This window comes from Lathamus discolor, chromosome 1 (assembly GCF_037157495.1).
Source record: "Lathamus discolor isolate bLatDis1 chromosome 1, bLatDis1.hap1, whole genome shotgun sequence".
Lineage (NCBI taxonomy): Eukaryota > Metazoa > Chordata > Aves > Psittaciformes > Psittacidae > Lathamus > Lathamus discolor.
The window spans coordinates 65,120,955-65,145,076 of record NC_088884.1 but is presented as its reverse complement, the minus strand read 5'-3'; the positions used below and the strand labels follow the sequence as shown (position 1 = coordinate 65,145,076).

The 24,122-nt window shown below is 47.7% G+C and overlaps 1 protein-coding gene across 1 annotated transcript; it reads right to left on the bottom strand.

Moving 5' to 3' along the window:
• Positions 1 to 930: 930 nt before the first annotated feature.
• On the bottom strand, positions 931 to 12,041 carry LOC136012253 (solute carrier family 2, facilitated glucose transporter member 3). Its single transcript, XM_065675264.1, has 10 exons — positions 11,825 to 12,041; positions 8,865 to 8,960; positions 7,402 to 7,562; positions 6,877 to 7,117; positions 6,538 to 6,700; positions 5,718 to 5,905; positions 5,245 to 5,349; positions 4,734 to 4,835; positions 4,291 to 4,494; positions 931 to 3,780 (listed from the first exon to the last, which is right to left on the bottom strand). The coding sequence occupies exons 1-10, from the start codon at positions 11,837 to 11,839 to the stop codon at positions 3,565 to 3,567; spliced, it is 1,491 nt and encodes a 496-aa protein (XP_065531336.1). The 5' UTR covers positions 11,840 to 12,041; the 3' UTR covers positions 931 to 3,564.
• Positions 12,042 to 24,122: the final 12,081 nt, after the last annotated feature.

The following is a 24,122-nucleotide window of genomic DNA, read 5'->3' as shown; positions in this document are numbered from 1 at the left end:
AGTAGTGCCAGAAAGCCAGTACTGGCTCCATGTTATGCTGAACTTTTCCAGATTTTACATTATGCCCTACTGTTTCCTGGTTGCCTTACGCAGCCTGCTGACTGTGGTTGTATTGATCCGATTCTTCCTCTAGGGTACTTAGGATTCTGTCACCTTTCCTTCCTCTTGCTTCTGTCCATCCTCTTCCTCTGAAGGATATTTTACCTCTTTACTTTTTGATGAGCTGTTCTCAGTTTCTGCCTGCGGAACACAGGTACGGACTCCTCGGGCTTGTAAGATGGCTGTAGGACAGGAAAAGGAGTGTACTAGAACAAGAGCTTGTTGCCTCACAGCAGTAGGTGGGAGCACAGTACTCCTCAGGCAAGAGAGGAGTACCTGGGCAAGAGCACCCCACAGACCTGCCCGTGGGACAGGAATGTCACAGCCCCTAAGGCAAGGGAGCAATCCTGGGGACTGGCCTTGCTCCATGCAGTGAAATTTCCACTTTAGCACCCTGCTCCCTTCAGACACCCACTACCGAGTGTCCCCAGGCAAGATTTTCAGGGATGATTATTAATGCCATTTACCAAACAGAGGGAACAACATGTCATTTACAAAGGAGAACAGGTCCCTCTTCACCTTCATGGCAGAAAAGTTTGGGACTGCTCTTGGAAGTGGACAGGGGCAGAAGCCTTGGGTGTTTCAACTCTGGGCAGAATTCCTAACTTCCAGCCACTTCTGTTACCAAGAAATACTGGAAAATTTAGATACAAACAAAAGCCAGAGAAGCACATCTTCTGAGTGCAAAAACTCCTAAGGAATAATAGTAAAGGAACATATGAAGGTGACATTCATGGACAAGTTGGGGGCATTCCAGGACATACTGACACTGTGATAAAGGAGTAGGAAACAGAAGAACTACAGGGTAAAGGCAAAAACCAAGCCAAATAATTAATTCTATAGTTTTTATTTTAAAAACAGGAAACAACCACATTAATAAGCATATAAAACCCATCAGAAATATTCACAATGCTGTTACAGAAAAAGAAAATAACAAAGAGATATCATGTGAGAAAGACCTAAGCTTTTCAGTCCAAGCCAACATACATCTCTGATGCAAAGTATGGAATGCTCTTATGCACAGCTGTAGGGGGAGTTTCCTAACATATAGATGCCCATATAGAAATCTTATGTCTGGAAGTGTTGGAGGGTCACAGGAAGGGCACATAAGTCCGTATGAGGAACTATGAAAGTTGGGAAAGAAGTCATATGTAATACTTCCAAGATTGGGTATCTGGCACAGAAGCCTGATAGAAAGCTAGGAGAAACAGGATGTAATAGGGCTGCATGGTGCAAAGCTGGAGTATTTCAAATGAAATCACAGGAAATATTTTACAGCAGCAAATATACTGATCTTTGCAACCCTTTCTCATTAAGGAGGGTAGAAATATCATCACTATAGTTACTGAAAAAATGCCAGATACACACCCCCAAAATACACATCAACGTATTTATCTCTCTGACCTACTCTAAAGCAGTATGTTTTCAAGAAAGCTTGGTTTAGCCACACTACTACAATTTTGCTGTTGTTCCTGCCCTGAGCCTTTCTTCCTTTTACCCATCTCGGAATCCATGGGCCTGCCTCTCCTACAATATCCAATGAATTCCAGCATGAGGTTGCAGGTAGACCTGAGTTTGATCAAGTCTGAAAAAGCAGATGATCCTGGAGCCAGAGTTTAAGTTGGACCCACCTCTATGCTACCTTTAGCCAGCTTATGCAGGTCTGGACAGACATGTACCTGGAGTCTCCCTTGACAGAACACTGCAGTTAGAAAGCAAAGCTCCCACCCCTTGATTGCAAGTATACCTTAGGTGCCACTCTGCTTTCCTGAGCTGAACTTTGCTAGCCTGGCAGCAAGGGTAGCTGAATACATACTCAATTGCCTAGCAGTAGAACAAGCAGAGAGACCAATATTTACTAATGTACAGTTGCCATCTGCCATATCCCTTTTTAAAACAGAGGCATTTTTACAGAGCGGTACACATCTACACAGCACGCTGCACACTGGTGGGCATCACAACATCATGCAGGTCTTCCAGAGAGGACATACGGGGCAAAACAGCTTAGCCTGCAATCAACCAGTGGACTGAACACTACAGACCTTCCACACTGCTGAGCTAGTAAGTTCCAGTAGCTTTGGTCTCCAGTCCTGCATCTCTACCTTTATGAGCTTACACATGCTGTAACTGACCATGCCTGTGTCCAGAAGGGTCAATGCTACCCATGCCTCTATTTAATACTTAGATGAACAACTGGTAAGAAAACACAGCTTTGAAAAGTAAATTTTATCCGCAGACCCCTTTAAGTAAAAATTTGCAATTTTCAGACCTTCTGACCTACTAGAACACAGCAGAGAAGCTAAAAGAAAATAAAAATTAAGAGAACTGAGGAAAAGTTACTTTCAGGTTTGCAATCAGCACTCCCAATCACCCCATAAAATGCTTAACCATGACTTAAAATATAAACTATGCTTAACCATGACTTAAAATATAAACTAAACTAATAAAATTCATTTGCTGCAATACCACTTTCCAACCAAGACTTGGAAACGGTATTTAAAATTGCCACCCAAAAAAATCCCAATTAACAGAGATTTCAATGGACAAACATACCTCTTCCTGCTAGTATGCAACCTCTTGCATTTCCTTCCAGAGGGCACAAATACCATGTTAGAGTTATGTGCAGAACTGACTGTTGTACATACCATCCAAAATGCCCAATTTCCTGTTTAGTACCACGTTGCTCTTTCAGTCTTACTGCACCTCAAGTCTACAGCATCTTGTTAGATTAGCTATTTCTCTTAAACATCTTCAATTTCAGTATCTGTACACTTTTGTACACCATTAAAAAAATAAAATATTTACAAAGTGACATACAAATAAATAAACTTAAGTATGCTTTCAGTCTGTCTATACAAAAAAAAAATAAAAGAGCAGGAAAAAATATGCATGTAACTTGGTCCCCTTTTTCCTGAGGCTGAAAAAAAGTGCACACTGGATAGGAAAAAGCAAATAGATGGCTTTTTGGTAGGCTTTGTTAAATTCCAGTGTAACACTGCACACACGCACGCACACACACAGAGTAGACTCAAAGGGCCAGGGACCTGCTTAGTGGCTCACTTCAACTCACTAAAAAAATAGGAATTAGATTCAAATATATAACGGTCACTGCGTAAGTATTAACCCCAAATCGCAATTAAAAGGTGAGAAAAGCAAAAAAATAATTGCCAGCTCTTCTCTGTTCCCCCAGTGTTTGTGACAGGGAAGATGAAAGTATTTTTCCAAGTGCCAGGTGCCTTCCAGTACTTGAAAATGGGACCACCACCATCAGCTTTGCTTAATGCTTGTAAGCCTGGCAGAATAGGTGGGTATATGGGCACAAAGAAGAAAATAGCAGCAACGGGGGTGGGGGGGGTGGGGGGGGTGGGGAGCAGTTAATGTCCCAGTTCTCATGGTTCTCTTTGCCAATTCCTTTTGTGACTCTTTAAAGCATGTAAGAGTCAAAGAAGGGGTGTGTCATGAATCTTAGGCAGCTTGTTTGTTAGGCTGTATGCTGTTCAGCTCCACCATGGGGTTCTTCTCTACAGGTGAGGTGGGGCTGGCTTCTGCTCGTCCTTCAAAGCCCCTGGAGATATCTTCAAAAGTCCTGCCCTTGGTCTCCGGCACTTTGAAGAATGTGAAGATAAAGAAGATGACCAGGAAAACAAGGAAGATGAGGAAGACATAGGGGCCACACAGTTTCTGCAGGGAGGACAAAAGCAGGAGGTTTTAATTTGAAAAGCTCATAAACCCAAATACATTTGCTGTTGACAGGTCAAAATTACAGCCCCTTTCATCAATGCCCTCACTGGCTTTTTGGTCACACAGCATTTTTCAAAATGAAATCAGGTTCTCGTGGACTGCTGAAATGCTTTAATGTTCCTGGGCGTGATGAAAATTTAGTCCTTTAAAGGGAAAGCCTTGATGTGATGGTTAAGAAGGCTCTTGCAACTATTTGGAAGCCACAAGCAGTTAAGATGGTAGAATTTAAGATAAGCCATCCCGCTCAACCTTCAGTAACAATCAGAACGCAGAATCAGGGACCTTGGGAACACTGACCAATCTCCTGCTCAAAGTAGGGACAACTTCAAGGAGAGATCAGGTTGGGGTCATATAATCATCTTTTGAAGTCTCCAAGGATGGAGGTTGTACCACCTCTCTGGACAACTATTCCAATGCTGCAGCACTATATTTTGCAAACTGGGTCCTTACCTCTGCATAGGGAAAAAGCATTCCCACCAAGAAATTGGAAGTCCAGTTGGAACAGCCGGCCACTGCCATGGCTGCAGGTCGTGGGCCCTGGCTGAAGAGTTCTGCCACGATGAACCATGGGATAGGGCCAGGGCCAATCTCAAAAAGAGCCACAAAGCCAAAAGTGGCAATGATGCTGATATATCTGATCCATCCCACAGTGTCCTGTAAGGGAATAAAAAGTGATCAGGTGCAATTGGAGACAAACATGGCACAGCACAATGCCATCTCTAGTGTCACAACTTTCTCAGCTGCACTGTAAGCACAGTTAGGAAGTTGCACTCTCCACTGCACACTCGGCTCTAGCCCCAGGTGTACCTGCCCACAGGGCAGAATTACAGGCCAAAGCAGATGTGCAATCTCATAGCTCCCCAGCTGAGGTCAACCTGGGCAAGATTACTCACCTTCAGAGCTAAAGCGATGGTCATAACAGCAGCACACACAGCCATGCCACCCAAACCAATTAAATGAAGAGTCCTGCGCCCCGCACGCTCCACCAGGAACAGCTGGAAATGGCAGGAGGAGATAAAAAAAAAACAAGACAAATCCCTAACGTTAGCAGAAGGAGCAGAGGGGGCTCCCTTGCTCAGCATGCCCTGCTCCTCTTCCCTTTATCTGCCTGTAGCCCCCAGTGCCAGTGGTGATCTCAGTGCAGGTCACCAGGCTGCTCCATCTTTGTCACAAAGTATTTCCTCCCTGGTTCTTGCCTTCTCTCATCCCCATGCACTCCTTTTCACTCTCCCTTTCTTCTAGAAGGGTAGCAATAATTCTTTCTCCCCTCCTCTCACAATGCTTTCAATGAATTCTTTTCTTTGGTCTTATAGGCCACAGCCTGGCTATTTGTCTTCAGTCACGTCTCCCAAAAACACCCAGGCAGACGAGTTACCTCTTACCGTAAGACCTTGTTCCACTTACCGACACCACAGTAAACACTGTGTTTACGACGCCAGCTCCAATAGTGGCATACACAGGCTGTGTGATACCAGCTCTTTCAAAAATCCCTGTAGAATAATAGAATACCTGGGAAGAGAAGCAAAAGTTGGACAGTGTCACAATTCCATGTTTTGGGCGCATATCCCTCATTCTCTGCCCAGCAGGTTGCAGGCCCAACAGGGAGTTTTTAAGCACTCCACAGTATGAAACAGGATGCTTCCAGTCAAAGTTAATCCATTTGGTGAAAGGCTGCAATGTCTTGACAGGGGGTGTGAGGCAAAAGTGAAAGTAAATATAACCTCCACCTTAGCAATCTCTGCACTATCACAAAACAGTGACCTCCAGACGAGGCACAAAGAGGTTTCTGGAAGAACGGATCTCTCAACATTAGCATCAAGTGCAAGTGAAGCCAGAGATAAGAGAGGCCCAGCAGACGGGACAGGAAAATAACTCACAGCATTGATGCCCGAGAGCTGTTGGGAGAGCTGCAGCATGATGGCAATGATAATGGCTTGACGGTAGCTTGGAGAACGGAAGAGCTCTGGCACAGTTGCTTTCTTTTCCTGGGACATTTTGGCACTCTCTTCTTTCATCTCCAGGATGTCTTGAGATACATCTTGTGTACCACGGAGCTTCTGAAGAACTGGAGGGAGGAGTCAAAAGCCATGTACAACACACCCACAGCCAGTAGGTCCCCATCCTGCTGTTTCGGAGGGCACACTGGGAATACCGGACCACCTACTAGTCAGTGTTTGGGCCTGCTACGTGGGAAAGACTGAAGCTCTACATGCAGCCTTGCTCACCTTTCAAACCCAGACAGCGGCCAGGATGCTGTGATCAGCATGGAAATCAAGCCCTGCTCATGTTGCTTGATCTCCAAACTTACATCTGATCCCCAGTTCTATTCACACACTTGCCAGAACTGACTCCAGCCCTCTGTGGTAGGAGAGGAAACACCCTCCAAGCTTCTTGTTAAGTATCAGCCTTTGAGAAGGATCTGAGAGAGCTGAAGAAGGCCCTGCTACATTCCACCAGGCCAGGTGCCACTCCTCATGTCTTAGTCCCACCTGAAGTGTCTGTTAAGATGCCAGGTTTCCCACACTTCCTGGCACTGGGGCAACCCAAAGGATGGGAGGGTAGGCCAGGCCTGGTGCCCTCCAGGAGTCACACCCTGATCCATCAACAGGCTCCAGAGCCAGCCGCAGCCTCCCACTCAAGTTCAGTGCAGGCTGGGAGCCAGAGTACAGCCCTGCCCCTTCAGAGTTGAGTTCTTACCTGCTTGAGCTTTCTCTTCCTCCATCTTGTTGATCAATAGGAAGCGGGGACTCTCAGGGCAGAAAAGAAGAGCCACACACTGCAGAAGCGCTGGGAGGACCGTGAACCCCAAAAGCAGCGGCCAAAGTGGTTCTGTCCCCATGATTTCCTCCAGGCCAAAGATCTACACCAAGAATTGGAGAGAAATAGTGACTGGAGTGAAATACTGAAACACAGCTCCTCACCCCCACACCAGTATGACAGGACCACACATCACACCTCTCCTCCCACCATCCTTCCCCCCCACCCCTCCCATCTCCTCTCCCCTGAGGGCAGCAGAACAGGTTATGTCAAGCCTACCTGGGCCACCAGGATGCCCACAACAATGCCCAGCTGGTTGAGGGTGCCAAAGGCTCCACGGAGGCTGGTGGGCGAGACCTCACTGATGTACATGGGCACAAAGCCAGTGCAGAGACCACAGAAGACACCAATAACAAAGCGGCCAATAATCAGCATCTCCACTGCCTTTGCCATCTTGGAGAAGGCCATGAAAGTACCACCAACAAAGGCCAAGATGTTCACCAATAACATGGAGTTCCTCCTGCAGGGTAAAGATGTCAAGACTGAGCTTAAACTGGTAATACAGTAGGGAAACAAAATCACTGGGAGGTGGGTAAACCTACCCATGACCCTATCCCTTATCTCAGGGGTAGAAGGGGAACAGAGTAATTCCCATTCAGCTACTCCCTTGGCCTGCAACCCTTTCCTTTTGCAGCCCACACATTCTTTTTTCTTCCTTTTCTCTAAGCTCTGCCCTCTGCTTCCCAACACTTCACTGTAGAAGGGAAAGATTTGCTATGGCTTGGAGCCCTGGTCCCAACTTACCTGCCAAATCTGTTGACAAACAGGCTGACTGAGAAGGAGCCGATCATACCTCCTACTGAGAAGATGGCCACAGAAAGGGACCAGAGAGAGGTGAGGAGCTCTGGGGAGGGAGGCTTCCCACTCCGTTCTGACAGGGTTCCGTTGAAGAAGCCCCGGATGATCTGCAATAGAAACCAGGTGAGGACAGAGTTACAATCCAGTGGGAGGCATCTTGCACTGGGGATGTGGGGGGAGGAGGAGAGATTACTGCTGAGGTCTTCCTTCTGTTTGCATGGAAGCAAGCAGCAAGGATAGACCCTAAAACTTCAGTAGGCAGCAACAAGTCATACAAGGGGAAGATCAAGGAGCAGAAAGAAGAACTTTCATTCAGAAGCTCAGTAGACAGGTAGCAGTATGATGGGGAGCACTGAACTGGGGAGGGGTCAGTGTTTATTAAGGAAAACAGACTTACCTGCTAAATGTTTCTGGATTACGTAAGTCACTGGTGGTGTTTGGGAGGGGGTGTAAGACAGCTGGGAGTGAGGAGGAGCATGAAAACATGTCCAGGGATTATAAGGGAACATTTCTGGCAATAACAGAACTCTGGCAGCAGGGACAGGCTTTCTGGTATGGAAACAGTTTTAGAATGTTTCACTGAGGTAAGCCTGAAAAACTGCAGCCTTATGTAAAACAATCCTTCATTGTCCCACGGGGATGTGACAGGGCCATATTGCCGATTTTCAAGGCAACCTTTTTGATAATGAGATCAATTCTGCAAGGGCTAAGGGCGTCATGGCCCCAGAGTGCCTGTCCCCAGCAGATGGCAGCAGGACATTAGCTAGGGAGGACCCCCCAGCCACCCACCCCACCCCTCGGTGATGTGACATCTATTCCCGGAGACAGGGTGGATGTGGTACTGGTGACTCAGTTCCTGAGAGAGAGGAACCATCTTGCACTCACAAGAAAACCACATTTCTCATTTTCTTCATCTCTTCTTTCTTAAACTGAAGTCATGAGATGATTTGGTCTGTGTGTGCAAGTCACAACCCTTCTACAAGCACTGAATCTACGCTTAACACAACGAATGAATAAACAAAAGAAAGAAGCCTGAGATGGTCCCTGAGATAAACTAAACTAGAACTGTGATCCCTGCCAACCCTCAACTGTTTTCTGCATGCTCTCTTTACAGTTCTTTCTGCCATGGCTGCTTTGTTCCAACTTAAAACTGAAGCAGCTCACATTCCTCCACACACCTAATATAGCCCCAGCACGAAATGGCAAATAGAGCCCTCCTGCCCCCCTCCGTACTCCTGTTTAAAAGGGTAAACGTCTCTGCTTGCTCTCTCTCCTCCCCCAGACTTTTCCCTTCCTGTTCATTGTTGTTGTTGAGAAGGTTTTGAATGTCTTCCTGACTTCATAAACCAGAACCAAATTGTTAGCTGCTTAGGAGGCAACTTCCATCCTTTCTACATCTCCCCTCTCACCTTTTCAGGAGCATTGATGACACCAGTGTTGTACCCAAACTGGAGAGATCCAATGGCAGCAATGGTAACAGCATAGACAAGGGGTACTGTGATTTTCTGTGGGAAGGGGAGAGAAAATAGTCATGTTGTTAATTTGTTTAATCATGCTTTCTACATGACTTGAGTTTCTCTTCAGAAGTATGAACAGCAGCTGCAGCTCATAGATGGCATGTGCAAGTGCACCAAGGGCAAGGAACGGACTTTAATCCACCAAGGGTGGGTACCAGAAACCCTGGAAAGGGAGATGCAACTGTGTAGCAGGAAAAAGCTCTGTAACCAGAAGCCTGAGGGCCTGTCAGGACCTCCCTTTTATCCTCCTGACCTTCATCAGCTATTCTCAGCTCATTAACAAAGAATAACACCAGTGGCTGTTATTTTGGGTTGATCTGCTTTACGAAAAGCTTTTGCTGATCTCTGGCATGTCATGAAAGGAGGGTCTAACTCTTCCCCTGCCAGCTGACAAGTTCCCATAAATTGAGTCCCTGATCTGCCCAAGAGCTGTACTGGCAGTCACTCCTAATAGTTAAAACATGCACTCTTCAGCAACAGGCCTGCCTTTTGCAGGCTAGAGCTTCCCAGCCCTGCCCCAGGGCACCTGGCACAGCAGCCTGTCTCACAGAGGTGGCAGCACTTGGTGCCAGCCTCGCCGTTTGTTTTTCTTGAAGCTGGAGCAATACTTGGTATTTTAAATGAAGCACAGTCCCTGGAATTTGAGCATGTGAACCTCTGTTTATCAAAATGAAGTCCTGCTGAGCCCTCAGAGCTACAGAGGGAGCATAAAGGTCCAACTTCTTAAGTACCACAGCGCGAGAAATCTGAGTGTCAGTGAAAAGCATCTGACGTTTCCTACGTTTTTAAAGCTTCTGGCATTTAAGCTGTCTCTCTGCTAGGGAGGCGTGGGGGAGCAGGTGACTCAGGAGTTGGCACAACTTGGAAAGATCGTGTTTCTTCCTCAGGAGGGACTGGGAGGCTTTGCCAAAAATATTGACAGTCCGTTTTCCAAGGCTCCCCAGTTATTGTCCTATGGCTGGCAGAGGGGTCTGCTGTCACAGCTCTTCAAGTCTCTCTTCTTCCAGCCGAGCTCTAGGAGCAGTGGCTCCCAAGGCTGACCAAAATCTTGTACAATAAATAGCCTTCTGCGGGTGCTCATGCCACCTTTACCAATCTTGCAAGCCAAGCCAGCTCTTCTGGCCTGTACGACAGTCACGCAGCTACCAGTTAGGCCCTAGTAAACAGCAGCTGGGAAATTGCTCTCAGGCTTGGTTTCCCCCACCCACATCATTAAATGTCTCAGGCTCTCTCTCTGATAAGGTTAGTGATGGAAACAAAGGGGACAAAGGCCTTTTCTTGCAGGGGGCAGGCAGATGATCCCCAAGGCCCACTCCCCTCATTTTTGTCTCAAGGCAATTTGGCACAGAACCACAGCTCTTTCCAAGCCCCTGGATGCCTGTAAAAGGACATGAAGCTACCTAAGCACTTTCAGGACACCAGGCCAGGTCATCACTAGTCAGCAGGCACAGCGAAGTTGAGGACAAAACCCAGGTCTCCATATCTTCAACATAGTGACTCAACATAAGAGCATCTTTTCCCCCCACCCCGGGCTTTGCTTTGTCATGGCTTGCAGTGGTCACAGCCTTTTTTCTTCTGGATGCAGCAGGGACCATAGTACCCCTTACCTACATGGTACATATATAAGCTATAAGGAGGTTAGTCCTTCTACCCTCTTTCATACTCCTGGCTGTTGCCTGCTATTCATCTCCTACCACGTAGGCATCACATGGCATGACCCATTCCCTCCAGTGAGGCAGCCCATGATCTAATGTATGGATCGTTTGTTACTGCAGGAAGCACCTCACTTCCCAAAAGACAAACAGGGAGCTCAGAAATAGTACAGCTACACCCATCCTATCCAAAAGCTTCAGGCTAAGGTCTATACACCACCGAGGAATTCAAACCTCCACCTCTCCCCTGTAACCACAGGCATCAGCAGTATTCATTACCCAGGACACACTCCTCACCAGCACCCCCTCCTTCACTGGAACCTCCGAGCAGTTGCAACTTGTTGAGCCCAACTACCGCGGCCTCCCAGCCCTCCTCTGAGCGACCTTGATCAAACGCTCTCCTTTCCTCTGCCTCCTCATGCTACCCGCATGTCCCGTCAATATGGCGATGAGGGCCGCGGGCATCCCCGGGTGGCTGTAACCCCCCGGCATCCCGCCCCGGACCCTGCCGGGCATTTGCCCTCTCTCGTCCCTTATGCCTGCCCGCTTCTCTGCCCTGATGCGTTCAAACACGCAGTCATTAGCTCACTGCACTGGTGCACGCCTCGCTCGTAGCCTGTGGATGAGCGATGACACCAACAAAAGCTCTGCCCCTGCTCTCCAAAGAGGGGGGGAAGGACATGCTATTTCTCATTGAAATTTGAAAATGCCTGAATAGGCAAATACCAGCATCACAAAAATACATCAGAAATAAAACGCGGTAATCCCCGCGTTGCCTTCAGCATCATGAACGCCGGGACGAACGAGCGCTGCCCTGCCAGCAGAGTAAGCCTCGTGATCAGTCGATACGGATGCCGGCATCATGGGGATTATCAGGCCACACGCACGAAAACACATCCACCCCGCGACCCGCACCAGCCCCTCCCGAGCGGGGCACCACCGGCACCGGCACCACCACCCCGGGCCCTTCCCGCGGACGGGGCTTTTCCCCGTCCGCCCTCTCCAGACCCGCCGTAGCGCCCTGCCGCCGCCACCCCCGGCATCCATCTTCACTAGGGCCGACAGACACCCGGCGGCGGTGAATCCCGACCAGTCGCGACAGAACCGCTCCCTCGCCGCCCCTCCGCCGAGGGGGAGCCGAGCGGCGGCTGCGGGAGGAGAGGGAGGCGCAGCCCCGCGCCCCTTCCTTCCCTCACGTACCTTTTTGGCATCCATCGCCGGCAACGCGCAGCTGAGCGGCCGCCGCTCCTCCACCTAACGGACCGCGCGAGCAGCCGGCCGCGCCCACGCGAGCAGCCCACGCCTCTCCCCGCCGGCGGCCGCGGATTTAAGGCCTCCCTTGGGCGGGCGGCGGGGGCAGGCGCGGGGGAGGAGCTCCGGCCCCGCGCAGCACCTGGGGAGCGGCGCCCGCGGAGCCCACCCGGCAGCCCCGCGGCCTCACCCGCAACCGCCGGCAGGCAGGGCCCCGCGCTTGCGGAGAGGCGGTTACCGCTCCTCCGCGGCCCCGGTGCCGCACGCGTGTCAGCGAGGGGCAGCGTGCGGCCGTGTGCGTGGTGGGAGCGGCGGCACACGCAGCTGCCGCCCACCCGCAGCTGGCCCAGCAAGGCCGGCTGTGGCGGCGAGCGGCACGGGCGGAGGGAGCCTGGAGCCAACCGCTGTGCTCTGGGGATGCTCATCCCAGCTCCTGCAGATGGGAATGAGGCACGGTCGTGGAGAACTGGGTCTGGGGATTATACACACGTACATATATATATATATATATACATAAATATCTATTTTTGTCCTACAGAGCTAAAATCGACAGGGTCAAAGCTGAATTTGTGACCCCGCAGCTCCATTTAGTCCCAAATTTAAGCCCTTCCAATCAAACTGTACTATTGTGTGTGCTGCACACGTTCATTTGGTGCCCATCCTTCAGGTCAAATGCTTGCAAAACTCTTACAAGGGAGTATCGAAGTGCTTTGAACCTCAGGCAAAATCGCTGTCAGACACTAAAAAGTGTTCACTGAATGAAGAACCTGCCGAGCGTTTTGGCCTCGGAAAATGGCAACAGCTCAGAGCTGGGCTGTGGGCAAGAGTGGGGAGACAGGTACCTTATGCCTTTTTCTGAGGGTGACTTGTGCCATCCCTTCAGTCACCCGGAGCGATCACGTTTTCATTGAAGTCCTGCCGTTTATTTGGCCTGGTCAAAAGGGGTTGACCAGGTTGACCATATAAATACCTTCGCGGGTATTTATATGTTGTTGTTGAAATATTAATTCCAACAGAAAAAAATACAGTTGTATGGAGGCGCAAGGGAAGCCTGCATAGTCCCCTTCTTTAGGCTACGTGACAAAAGCTCGTTTGCACACCCACAAAGGAGCACAGGGAAACAATGGCAGGAGGAGGACCCCAAATAACACCCTGCCCCAGCTACCCCGGGGCCTATCACAAGAGCCATCAGCACATCAAAGGCTCATTTTCACACGCCCGGAGGAGAGCAGGGGCCACAATGCCAGATGGCAATCCAAATTAAGGACTGAGAGGAAGGGACCCCCTGCCTCGGCCCGCCCCTCCCAGGGCTCCCCCAGGGAGAGCCATCAGCTCCATTGTCCAGGTGTGAAACCCATCACTAAGAGTCAAAGGCTGCAGCACCTTCAGACTGGGGGAAAAACAGGGTGCGGCATAAGGGGACACTGGACACACGGCAGAATGCAGGGGAAGAACATTTTGGGATTGCACGGGATTTACTGTGGGATATTTAGGGGGGTATCAAAGGGGAGAGGGGAAAATAGGAACCGTTGCATGTAAACCTTTGGCTGGCCAGCACATGGGTGCAGCCTCGCACCGCACTTCATTAGTACAGTTTGCCTGTTAAATTCTATTTCTATCTCTTCCTGGGCGAGGTACCTTCTGTTTGTGGGCTCCAGGGGTCCATAGAGGTAAGCCCCACTGGTGTATGTGTGTCTAAGAGTGAGGCCATGACAGGTTGGCTACTGGAGGGACCAGGAGAGTCCTGGCCAGCTGTGCATACCCTTGTGTGTGTGTGTGTATGTGTGTGTGCGCATCTGTACAGCAACAGGAGTGGGACTGCAACCTCCAGGTCCCATATGCTCAGGTACCAGCAACTGGGGAGACTGGGATCTGGGGGCAGACTGAGTGTCTTAGCCCAGCTCCTGGAAGGATCCACCTTATTCACGTGTGTATATATATATATATGTAATATATATATATATATATATACACAGGTATATTTCCCACTATTGGACCTCCACCCTGCTCAGTCTAGGAGGGAAACAGGATGAGGACATTCGTGCCATTTGTGTAAGTGCTCTGTGCATCTGTGCACATCTGTGTGGCAGCCACATATATGCCTGGTGTATATGTGTGCTTTTATGCATGTGCCCACAGGGAATACATGCTCAGCCTTGCTACGGTTGCACCTGGGAACAAGGAGCTGTGGCAGCATTCCCTCTGCCAGGCTGTCGGATCCGGCCCTGATTTCCTAACACACTTTTCTTTTTTCCTAGCTTATTTTCCATTTGTTTGCAAGCACAGCAAACTCCACCTTGAATCTGATCTCCCAGCTCTCTCAGACTCTGCCTGCCATTAGCTCTGGAAATAGGAATCTACTGGTCAGTGTGGGAAGTTGCCATATTTGGGGAGGTTCTAAGTATATCCAAACTTCAGAGGCAATCTTTGGACTGTACATTCTTCTGACAGAGCCTCATGTCTAGTTTATTCTTGATCCACATGACCCTGTTGCAAGTGCTGAGCAATTCAAACTTGAAGATTAAACACATAACGTAGCTACCAGTCCAACTTAGAAACAATACGAATTTAGCTGAAAATTAAATCTCTAACACGTGATGCAGAACACAGCTGGTGGCACTTCTTTATCTTTACAGAGGCGGTGGAGTAAACAGCGGTAAAAAAAGAGACATAGGCTCAAAATGCATCACTAAAACCCAAATCTTCCTAAGGAATGTTGGGAAAATACCCCAGCCTCCCATTTCAGTGAGTTTTGTCCCAGTTTGAATTAATCTGCTGATGTTCAACTATTTAGATTTTAAGTTTGCATCACAGCCTGTTCTTCCTAAATATCAGTTTTGTTTCTGCCTTAGGACATACCCCTACCTCCCACACCACAGATAATCACAGATCAGCTGTTGGGGGAAGTACCTTAATGCGTCCTTAGCAGAACTTTCTGATACTGCAAGTAAAACTATCCACATCTCTTTTTATGAATATAATACTTGTGTATCATGCAAAGCGCATTCACTGCACTAGGATGGAGGCCCACTGCAGGTTGGCAGTGGCCGGTCAGACATAAGATTTCTAAGGGAATGGCCAGGCAGAACCGGTCCCAGGTAGCACTTTGTGCTGGCTGCCCCACATGAAACATCAGTATCCTAACCACGCAGCTCTGGGGATTGGGAAAGGCTCATCTCTTCCTTAAAAAGTTTTTTTCTTTTTAGCTTTGAGAACACTTGCATGTCTAAACTAGTGCATGCCAAGTAACGTTTCATTTCCAGTGCAAACATTTTCTGAGGGTTTAATCACAGAATGCCTATCTAGCATTAAGCAAGAGCCCAACAATAGGCAAGCCTGTTCTTATCTTCATTTATCTCTCAGAGACTCGAGCTAGCAAGTGATCCCACAGAAGCACCTTGCTGTGGCTTTTTGTGAGTGCTAGTGGAGCTCCAACAGGTACAGTTCTCTGGCAAACACATTTAATATACAAAAGACCTTGGCTCAAGGGACAAATGAGGAGAAGGCAGAAGAAATTCGATGCTAAAAAAGAAATAAATATTTTTTGATCCTGTCCATGCCTCCACAATCTAATGGGAACAGAGACTGATCAACAGGGATTGGTCAACCACCACAGGGTCATCAGTCTGCTGCCCAAGCTGCTAGCAAGCTCCATTTCACCTTACACTAGCTTTCTTCCAGGCTTTCTTTTTCCCCTCCAAGTTTAGCAAATCCTTTCTCATGTTTCTTATTATTTTGCCTGAAGAACAAATTCTTCAGAGATAAGAGCAGCAGGGACCAGGAGGATTATTATGTAGTGTTTGCCTTGAGAGATTATTTTGTGTTTTTCTGTTTGTTGTGTTTGTAACAAAAGAGCATTCAGAACAAAGGAGAGAGAATGAGAGCCAGCAGGGGCCAGATGCTTTCCCCACAAGCAATGAGTAACTTTTATTGTTGAGAGAAGCTGAGAAAGAGTGGGGGAAAAGGCGAGAAGATACAAGAGAGAAACAAGATGATGGCTGGGGAGTAGGTTGGCCCACAGACAGGAGGTTAAGAGAGTGAGAAGAGAACCAATGGAGAGACAGAAAGCAAAACCAATAAGAAAATAACGAGGTGAAGAAAGGAAGCACTAAAACAGATTTGAAGGGCAAGGCAGAGGAACAGGAGAGAAAAGGAAGGCAAAAATAGCAGCAAAGTACCAGAGGAAAACGGACAACAGGAGAATAGATGGGAAAGATGAACAGAGAGATACAGGAGGAAACTGCAGAATTACCTAACTAGGGGAGCACAGACACAGCACTGGAGAGATCACCTACCATGATGAGAGGCAGGCTGGAGTTAAGGTCTCTGAAAATTTCCCTAATTAACCCTAATTAACCAAATCACTGATGTCCAAAGTTTTAAACTATTAACGATGGCCTGCTAAGGGGAAGAGATGTGACAGCCCCCAGAAAGTCATCTAAGTTTATTAGTCCCACTTTCTACAGCACTACAGGCCTTGCCTTCTTCTTTTGCTCTGATTGGGAAGAGACTCCTGACCAGCATCTGAGCCAGGAGCCTGCTTTTTATTCCTGACTGATGTTGCCTGGGCAACCAGACTTTCTAGCAAAGAGAGGAGCAATACCTGTGTGCATTTGCCTTGTTCTTGTGCAATCTGTTTATATTGTTTTATTCTAATGTTGGTCCACATCAATAATGAAGTCTGTGCATGTGACTCACAAAGAATGCTGTAAATATATTGTTTCTGTAAGCAACTGACCTTCTTACTATGTCTGAGTTTCTGCCTCCTCTTCCCTGGGACGTACAGGCAACAGGTGAACTACAACTGAAACAACCCTAAAGCCCACATCGCAGTCCTGGACTAGGATGCTGCAGCACCTGGGGAGGTGGAGGCAGCAGCAGAGCTGTGATGGGAGCGTGGGGTGAGCTGGCCAGAGGCTGCAGGGCAGGAGTGAGAGGCTATGGCCGAAATATCTGTGGTGTGGGGGGTTTTATATATGAGCCACTACACACCACCGTGGCTTTCTCCACCCTGAGCAAGAAACTGAAACTGAAAGGAAGTGTAAGAAAACAAACCGGCTAATGAAGTCCAATTACAAACCATCAGCATGAGCAGATAAAACCAAAATTGTACCAAGGAGTAAAACTACAAAGAGAATTTCCTAGCAAAGTCCCAAGGATCAGCATAGCAATAGCAAAATACACTCAGCTCAGGAGCATGGTTGGGCTGGGGGTCAGTTCATGAAGAGGCCTGCAGATGCACAGAAGGTATGGGATAGCAGAGATTTGGGTTGCTACTCAGCTGAGTCCTCAGATGACTCTTCCCACCTTTTCAAGAGAGCAGAACAGCACATGCATAAGGAGTGGGTTGTTTTTGATGAGTCTTCACAAAACTGATCTCTACTTCATAGTTCAGAAGAAAATACTGTGCTCAGGTGGAAAATGTTATTCCTCAAGGAGAAAAAAGTGTTTCTCTGGAAGACATAAAACCAACAAACACTGGTCGTTGGTATGTGCAGGGCACTGCTCCAGCTGGACAAAAGGATGATGAGGTTGACAAATGCAGCCAATGTTCTCTAGCTGCCTAATCAGCTGCAACGTTTCAGTCACACAGATAGAGATCAGAAAGCAGAGGCTTCCTCACAGCAGCACTTTATGCCTGGCCTGGTCAATCCAGCACCAGTGGGGCATGCCTGCAGCTAGCACGTGGAGCCAGTCTGGGCCTCCACACCATGCCATGGGGTGGAGGCTTTTCACCAGTGTAAGCCACCTTATCTCATGTCCCCATTTAGGCATACTTCTCACATCCCAACATTAATGAGAGAAAACTACATGCACAGTCAGCACATACACATGTAGAGTTGAATCCACCCACTATACATACACACTCCTCACTAAATACACACATTAGACACATATATATTGACACAGCAGATCAGGCACAAATACAGTGACACATAAGCAGGCACAAGCACAGTGCAGATCCACAGGCACTGCTTCTGGGGGCATTTCTCATCAAGCCATACTCCGCTTCCAGGCACCTGCCCCAAATCTCACTGCATTTTCCAGCAGTGTGTGACAGCTTGTAACCTGGGGCAGGGGGGAGCAGGGACTGTGAAAATGACTCACTGAGATCACATGTGATAACGCATGATGAGCACAGCCACTGTAGAATGAGAAAGAAGCGGATGTGAAGGGTGCTCCAAACCACTGCACGCCCATCCCAGCCGTTCTGCCCTGCTCCCCCTTGGAAGTGGGGTGCCAGCAGCTCAGGGTGGGCATCTCCCCTAAAATACAGACTCTTCAGGGGAAGATCCTGCATTTCCTGCTTCATGCTCTCTGTGTCTTTCCCAGCCTTCTTCCTCACCCTCCAGTGACATCACCCTGCTCATGCAAACCCATCTGGTTCTTGCATTGTTCCCTCTGGGTGCTCCACAGACACTGTCCTCCCACAGGATTATTCCTGCACCCTTCCATGGCTCGCTTCCACTCCTACACACACGTGTACCTGCTTGCCTGTGGCCCTCCTCATCTGTTTGAAAACCAGGGTGGTTGCATCCAGCTAGCCTAGCTGCACAAGGATGCTGTGCACATATGCTCAGGTGTGTTTCTGAAGCTGGTCCTGGGGCCTGTATTACACTCGCATTTCTATTCAAATATGAACGTTTTGTATAACTTTATGTTGTGATACATAAAGAGATATGTAATGTGTGCTATTGCATACCTGTATGAATACTAGCATGTCTGTGATTACCAGTGCCTGAATTCATAACATTAAGATGGGTACACGTGTATTAATTTATGCCCATACATATATATTTATGTCCTTTTATTTCTGAGCATACATTTAAATAATCCAAAGCTATTTGCACACATGCGACTTTGTACATACAAAGGTATGTACATACGCAGATATTTGCATCAGTGTATACACAATATATAGCTGTATTTTTGCATATCTGTGCTTGCTTGCATTCACATATCTAGTATATTTGTTTATATGTATGCATTTCTGTGTACCAGTATTGCCCTGTTCCCTCCATGAAAGCCTGTATTTTTATTGCTCTTAGACTGGACACAGTTTGTCCAAAACCAAACATTAACTTTCGCATTTGCATTAGCATTCATATCAACAAAAATAAAAGCAAAGTAAAATCCTACACGGAAACTTCTGCAGGTAATGAAGGGGGGGTTTCTTCTTAGTATTTTGTTGTGCAAAAAAAGTTCACTCTTTGCAGCGATAAGGTCTCAAAACCCGGAAAAAGAGAGCTTGAACAGTAGAGATAAGAGTTTTGCTGAAAGCATTAAGAAACTTAGTACTACTGACCAAATCCTCCAAAGGTGCTTTTCCAACAAGATGTGAAGGGCAATGCTTTTGGTATTTTACATCACCATTTGCAATGTTAGTCCAGTGAGAGTCCTCCCCCCAAAACACTGGTCTGAAACGGCACTCCCTGTGGCCCTGTTTCTCTATGAGGGCCACAACAGCTCCTGAGAGCTCAGGGACTCCTTCAAGAATAGGCTTAGAGGCAGAGATGGTTCAAATATCTTCAGTACTGAGACACTTCAGACCTGTGCTCCCCAGAGACAGCACACACGGTGGGGCAGCTGGGAGGAAACAGGCTCTGCACTGCTCTTTTGGTCTGTGAATATAACAGGTTCATAAAGCATCTACACCACTTGTTCCAACAGGGGCTTCACTCTTGAATGCATTTCTTCAAGGTACTGGGGCGGATTGTACAGGTATGTACTGCACAGAAAACACCATCACAGTTGGCTCTGACCCTGCTGTGTTCTGCCTGAGCAGACAGGCAGGGGACAATGGGGATGAGCTGCCCATTCCATGTAGGGCTGAGATGGTGTTCACAGGGGAAGGCATCACCCATCTTTCCAGGAGGGAAAGTGCTTGGCCTCAGGTCAGTGCTTCTGCACAGATTTGTTCCAGTTTAATTGACCAGGTGGGAACAGGGTGCACTTTGTTTGAAAGAGATTATACTCCTGAATTAGCTCTCCTGCCAAGTCTGTTATCGCTCTGCAAACAATGTGAGTATGGGGAAATGGACCTGGGAAAGCAGAGACTAGATGCATGAGGAAGAGTATAGATTCCTCTGCTGATGACTCAGATAAGTAGAGTCGGCCATTCCCCAGCTCAGCAATTAAACTAAAGAAATGAGATGGCAAGTCTAGGATAGCAAGGAGCCACAGCACAGGGACTAGATGCTGGCTGGTCCTTTAACCCTGGCAACCGGCAGAGCTACAAAAGCACTGATAAGGGGACAGATGGAAGGGAAAACCACCCACAGGGGAAGACAAGGATCCATCCAGTCTTTAAACCTGAGCTCTTCAACCAGTGGTCTTCTTCCCACAAAGCAGCATATTAAAGCATCAGTAGTTCCCCTTCCATACAACTCTGCCCTAGCCAGGGCCAGGCACCATGTCTGTATCCACTGCCTGGGTGTCTTGGTTTAGCATGTCACATAACCCTCCTCTAGCCAGCTCTTGGCATCTCTTGTATTGGTGCTTTTTCCCCGTCAGGCCATCTCTCTTATGTTTTTCCTTCTTTCTCTTTTTCCAAGCCTCCTTCCATTTCCTTGATGTTTCTACATCTCTCCTTTTCCCTATTGCTCTGCCTGTTTTCAAGCAATGTACATCTTTCTATACACTCCCCCTTTGACATACATTGCCTCTTTGCTCTGCTCCTCATCCGTGGCTCCTCCTTTCCCTGGCTGCTCTCCCTCTCATCGCTCCTTCCCTATTTTTTCAGTGCCTGTGCACTATACTTCTACCAGCCTCTGCAGCTGTGATCCCTCACTTCCACTTCAAAGTCCCTTGGGAAAGGATGCTATGGTCACCACAGGGTTAAAAGCACGAGTGGGAGTGGGGAGCTGCCCTTCTCTGCCCTTGATTAGTCCCATCAGCCTTTTGGGAGACAGGAGGTGGCCAGAGGGAGCTGGGCTGCCTCCTCACGTCTCTCACGTCCTCAGCACGCAGGGTGAGTGCAGCAGTCCTGCTCTCAGTAGTGCCAGGCAGGAGGGAGCCAGGTAAAGCAGGCAGTACCAGATGTGGAAGTGTCAGAAACACAAGGATCAAAGGGGACTGATATGGTGAGCAACTGCACTTTCTTAGACAGCTCGAGCATATTCAGTGTCACTGTCCTTGTGCTCAGACATTCTGCAGTCCTGCACACAGCTCATGTCTTCCTCCGGGCTGCAGTAAGGCTCCTTGTCCTTCCCTTCTCACAGTACAGCCGAGTCCCTCTTAGTAATCCTCACTCCTGACCCACCTGCTCACACATACATATGTGCATATCTCAGATCCCCAAGCAGCTGAATTTCTAAAGAAGTGAATACCTCACAGCAGTCAGTCTGACAGACATCCTCCCTGGAAAACTTGGGAGCTTTCCCTTGGCAGTGGAGAGTGAAGAGACAGACGTAACAGAATGAGCTCTTCCAGAAGTAAGAGCAAGGAGCAGGCATCTCCCCCTGAGACATCCACACCCCCTCCACTCAGAAACACAGGAGAATTTAGGCGGTAGGAGTAAAAGAAATGCCAAAGATGACTTTGCTGAGTGAGGCAGACCATGGGAATTCATGTGTGATGTCAGGGACTATGCCTTTGAGTCAAATGCCCCCAGCTGAAGGACTGCTGGGTTATTCCTGCTGCCGGAATACACAGTTGGAACTGACACAGAATGGAGCATTATCTTGTCAGATCCTCGATCTTCAGGGAATTGCAGAAAAACGCATCAGGTGCCCCAAAACATGTCGCAAATGGCACACACACACACACACACCCCCCCCCCCCCCCCCGTATATGAGGCATGTATGCATATACACCACTTCTGCAGTGCTGCAGCATCTGGACACCTCACAGCCTTGATTTTTCACAGCACCCCACTGAAATGGGGAGAAAGCCTTTTTCAGATGCAGAATTGAGACAAAGAGAGACTAAAAGCAGATCTGAGACTGAGATGCCACAACGCTGAGCCCTGCAGCATAAACACTTTTTCAGTCCCTTAAATGGAAACCAAAAGCCTGGAAGGACAGATTAATACTGCTACTATGGATCCAAAAAGCTAGCCCCCAGGGGAGCTGCAATACAAAACAGCACATACGAAAACAGTGAAGAATTGGCAATTTCTTAGGTCCTCCAGTTGCCTCCAGCGGTGAGAAAGGCTTCCTGTAAAGGCGTTTGTACAAAAACACACAAAGCACCACTGCATTTCATGCCATGTCTGGTCCACTGTGGATGCAAACAGCATTTTCAGATATAAAGCAATGAAAAAGCTTGCATCCAGTATATGACAGTCACCAACAGCGCTTTTTTGGGAACATGTTTTTAAGTGTAGTTGACTAAATTCTGCCCATATTCCACTTTAGATTCATACTCTCCTGTATTGAAGTTTGCACTATCTGTTTGTAGAACAAGCAGCTGAACAAAGGGTGCATGAACTAAGACAGACATTGCCATGTGCCTGAGAACCCCTCTTAAGAGAGGAGGTTGTGTGCATAGTAGTGGTGGGATACAGCCTGTCAGATCTACTTCTTAACTCCATCCAGTGTCCTGCCACTACAGCCACTCTATCATTCCTTTTCTCCAACTTTAACTCTCATCTGTTTTTCCTCTAATGGTAGCACATGACTGAGACAGAAAAATGGAAAAAGAAAGATGAACAAGAACGGAAGCAAAAAAATAAGGGAAGGAAATACCTGTCTTGCAGAAAATGAAGGAAGGTCAGGGAAAAAGAAGTGAGAGAAAAACAAGAGGCAGGTTAAGACAATGTAAGAAAGGTGCAAAAGAAATACATGTGAAAGAAAGGCCAAGGATGTAATAAAAATGAAGTAAAAGGTAAATAGAACCAGAGACAGCTGAGAGAGAAATACATCTGGTAGGTGATATTCTTCCAACTTTCAGAAAGTAACTGGCTACAAGTTGCATGACAGCGTAAGGGAAGGATGTTCTTGCAGCATCTTTATGTGAAGCAATTAGTGCAGCACTGAGCAATGGGGGCAGGATACACGCAGCATTCCTCCACTGCCGGCAGAAGGATTATCTTTCCAACACAAAGCCCACTACTTGAGTGACTCAGTAATTTTCAGGCCTTCAAAGTTTATGTTGGTCAAGAAGTAACTCCTGCACTGATGCTAAGTGCAGGATCTGTGCAGCTCTTTGTGTCACAAAGGTGGAGAGGACCACAACCATTCAGCCAAACTTACGCCGAAAGTTCAGGTTTCCCGGGGAATTTGGGATCCTGAGCCAAACCACCATTAATGGGTTCCCAGATTTATCAGATAACACATTCTTCAACCTTTCAGAAGAATCACTGGATCAGAGACAGAGAAGACAATGCACCAGTCACATGAGACACTAAATCCTGAACTGACCTAAAAATGCAGTGAAGCTCAAAACTCCATAAATAACATTTATCTGCAACTGAGTCTTAATCAAGCGTTGATGCAAGATTTCTGGGAACACCTTACACTGTGGGGTGAAATGTAAAACACATGTCTGACCGCTGCTGCCATTATCTGATGCTCAGATATGTATGAATAGATGTTCATACAGCAGACCCAAGCCTCCCTGAATCCTAACCCGTTCTGTGCCAGGCTCAGTGTAAGATATGGAATCACCTCCCCATGGCAGCCACTCACCCAGTTCTTCCAGAGTTTACCCCGTGGAGCTCAGAGTACTGCAGAAACCCGCAAATTAAACTACTGATGACATGATCTTCAGAGCCTGGAGCCAGCTCTCTGAATCCATATAATAATATGGATTATTAATAGAACTAATTAGTCCCCTTAAAGGGTCCATCTTAAATCAGGATGACACTGTATGTATATAAACAATAAGAGATAGGACACTGTATGTATATAAACAATAAGAGATAGCCATGTCCTGAGGATCTATCTCAAGGCCTACATACGTAAGGGAAAAGAGTCAGTAGTAACTCTGTTTTGCTGATATGGGAACCAGGACATGTAGTGATTACATGGTTTGGCCCAAGAGAAAATCTGTCATGAAGTGTAGATCAAACCGTAATATCCAGCAACCCAGACCAGTGCTTCACCAGCTAGGCAATCCATAGTCTTCCTCTGGACTCAAAGTAGACACCATGACACAGGCTGTTGTTGGGTCTTCTAAACAGAGCCACTGCGGATGCTGTAAGTTCAGTGTGGTTCATGTTCATCCTAGATTTCATGCTCCTTTACTTGAAGCCTCTGGCACCAAAGAATAATTTGCTAGGAAGCAATAAAATGTTGTTATGGAT

What these genes read in the sequence shown, in the direction of transcription:
- LOC136012253 (XM_065675264.1), bottom strand. An exon ending in GGAAGAGAAAGCTCAAGCAG is followed by an intron (nt 5,906 to 6,537) that starts GTAAGAACTCAA and finishes TCCTCCCTCCAG; the next exon opens with TTCTTCAGAAGCTCCGTGGT. An exon ending in CAGTGTTTACTGTGGTGTCG is followed by an intron (nt 4,836 to 5,244) that starts GTAAGTGGAACA and finishes TGCCATTTCCAG; the next exon opens with CTGTTCCTGGTGGAGCGTGC.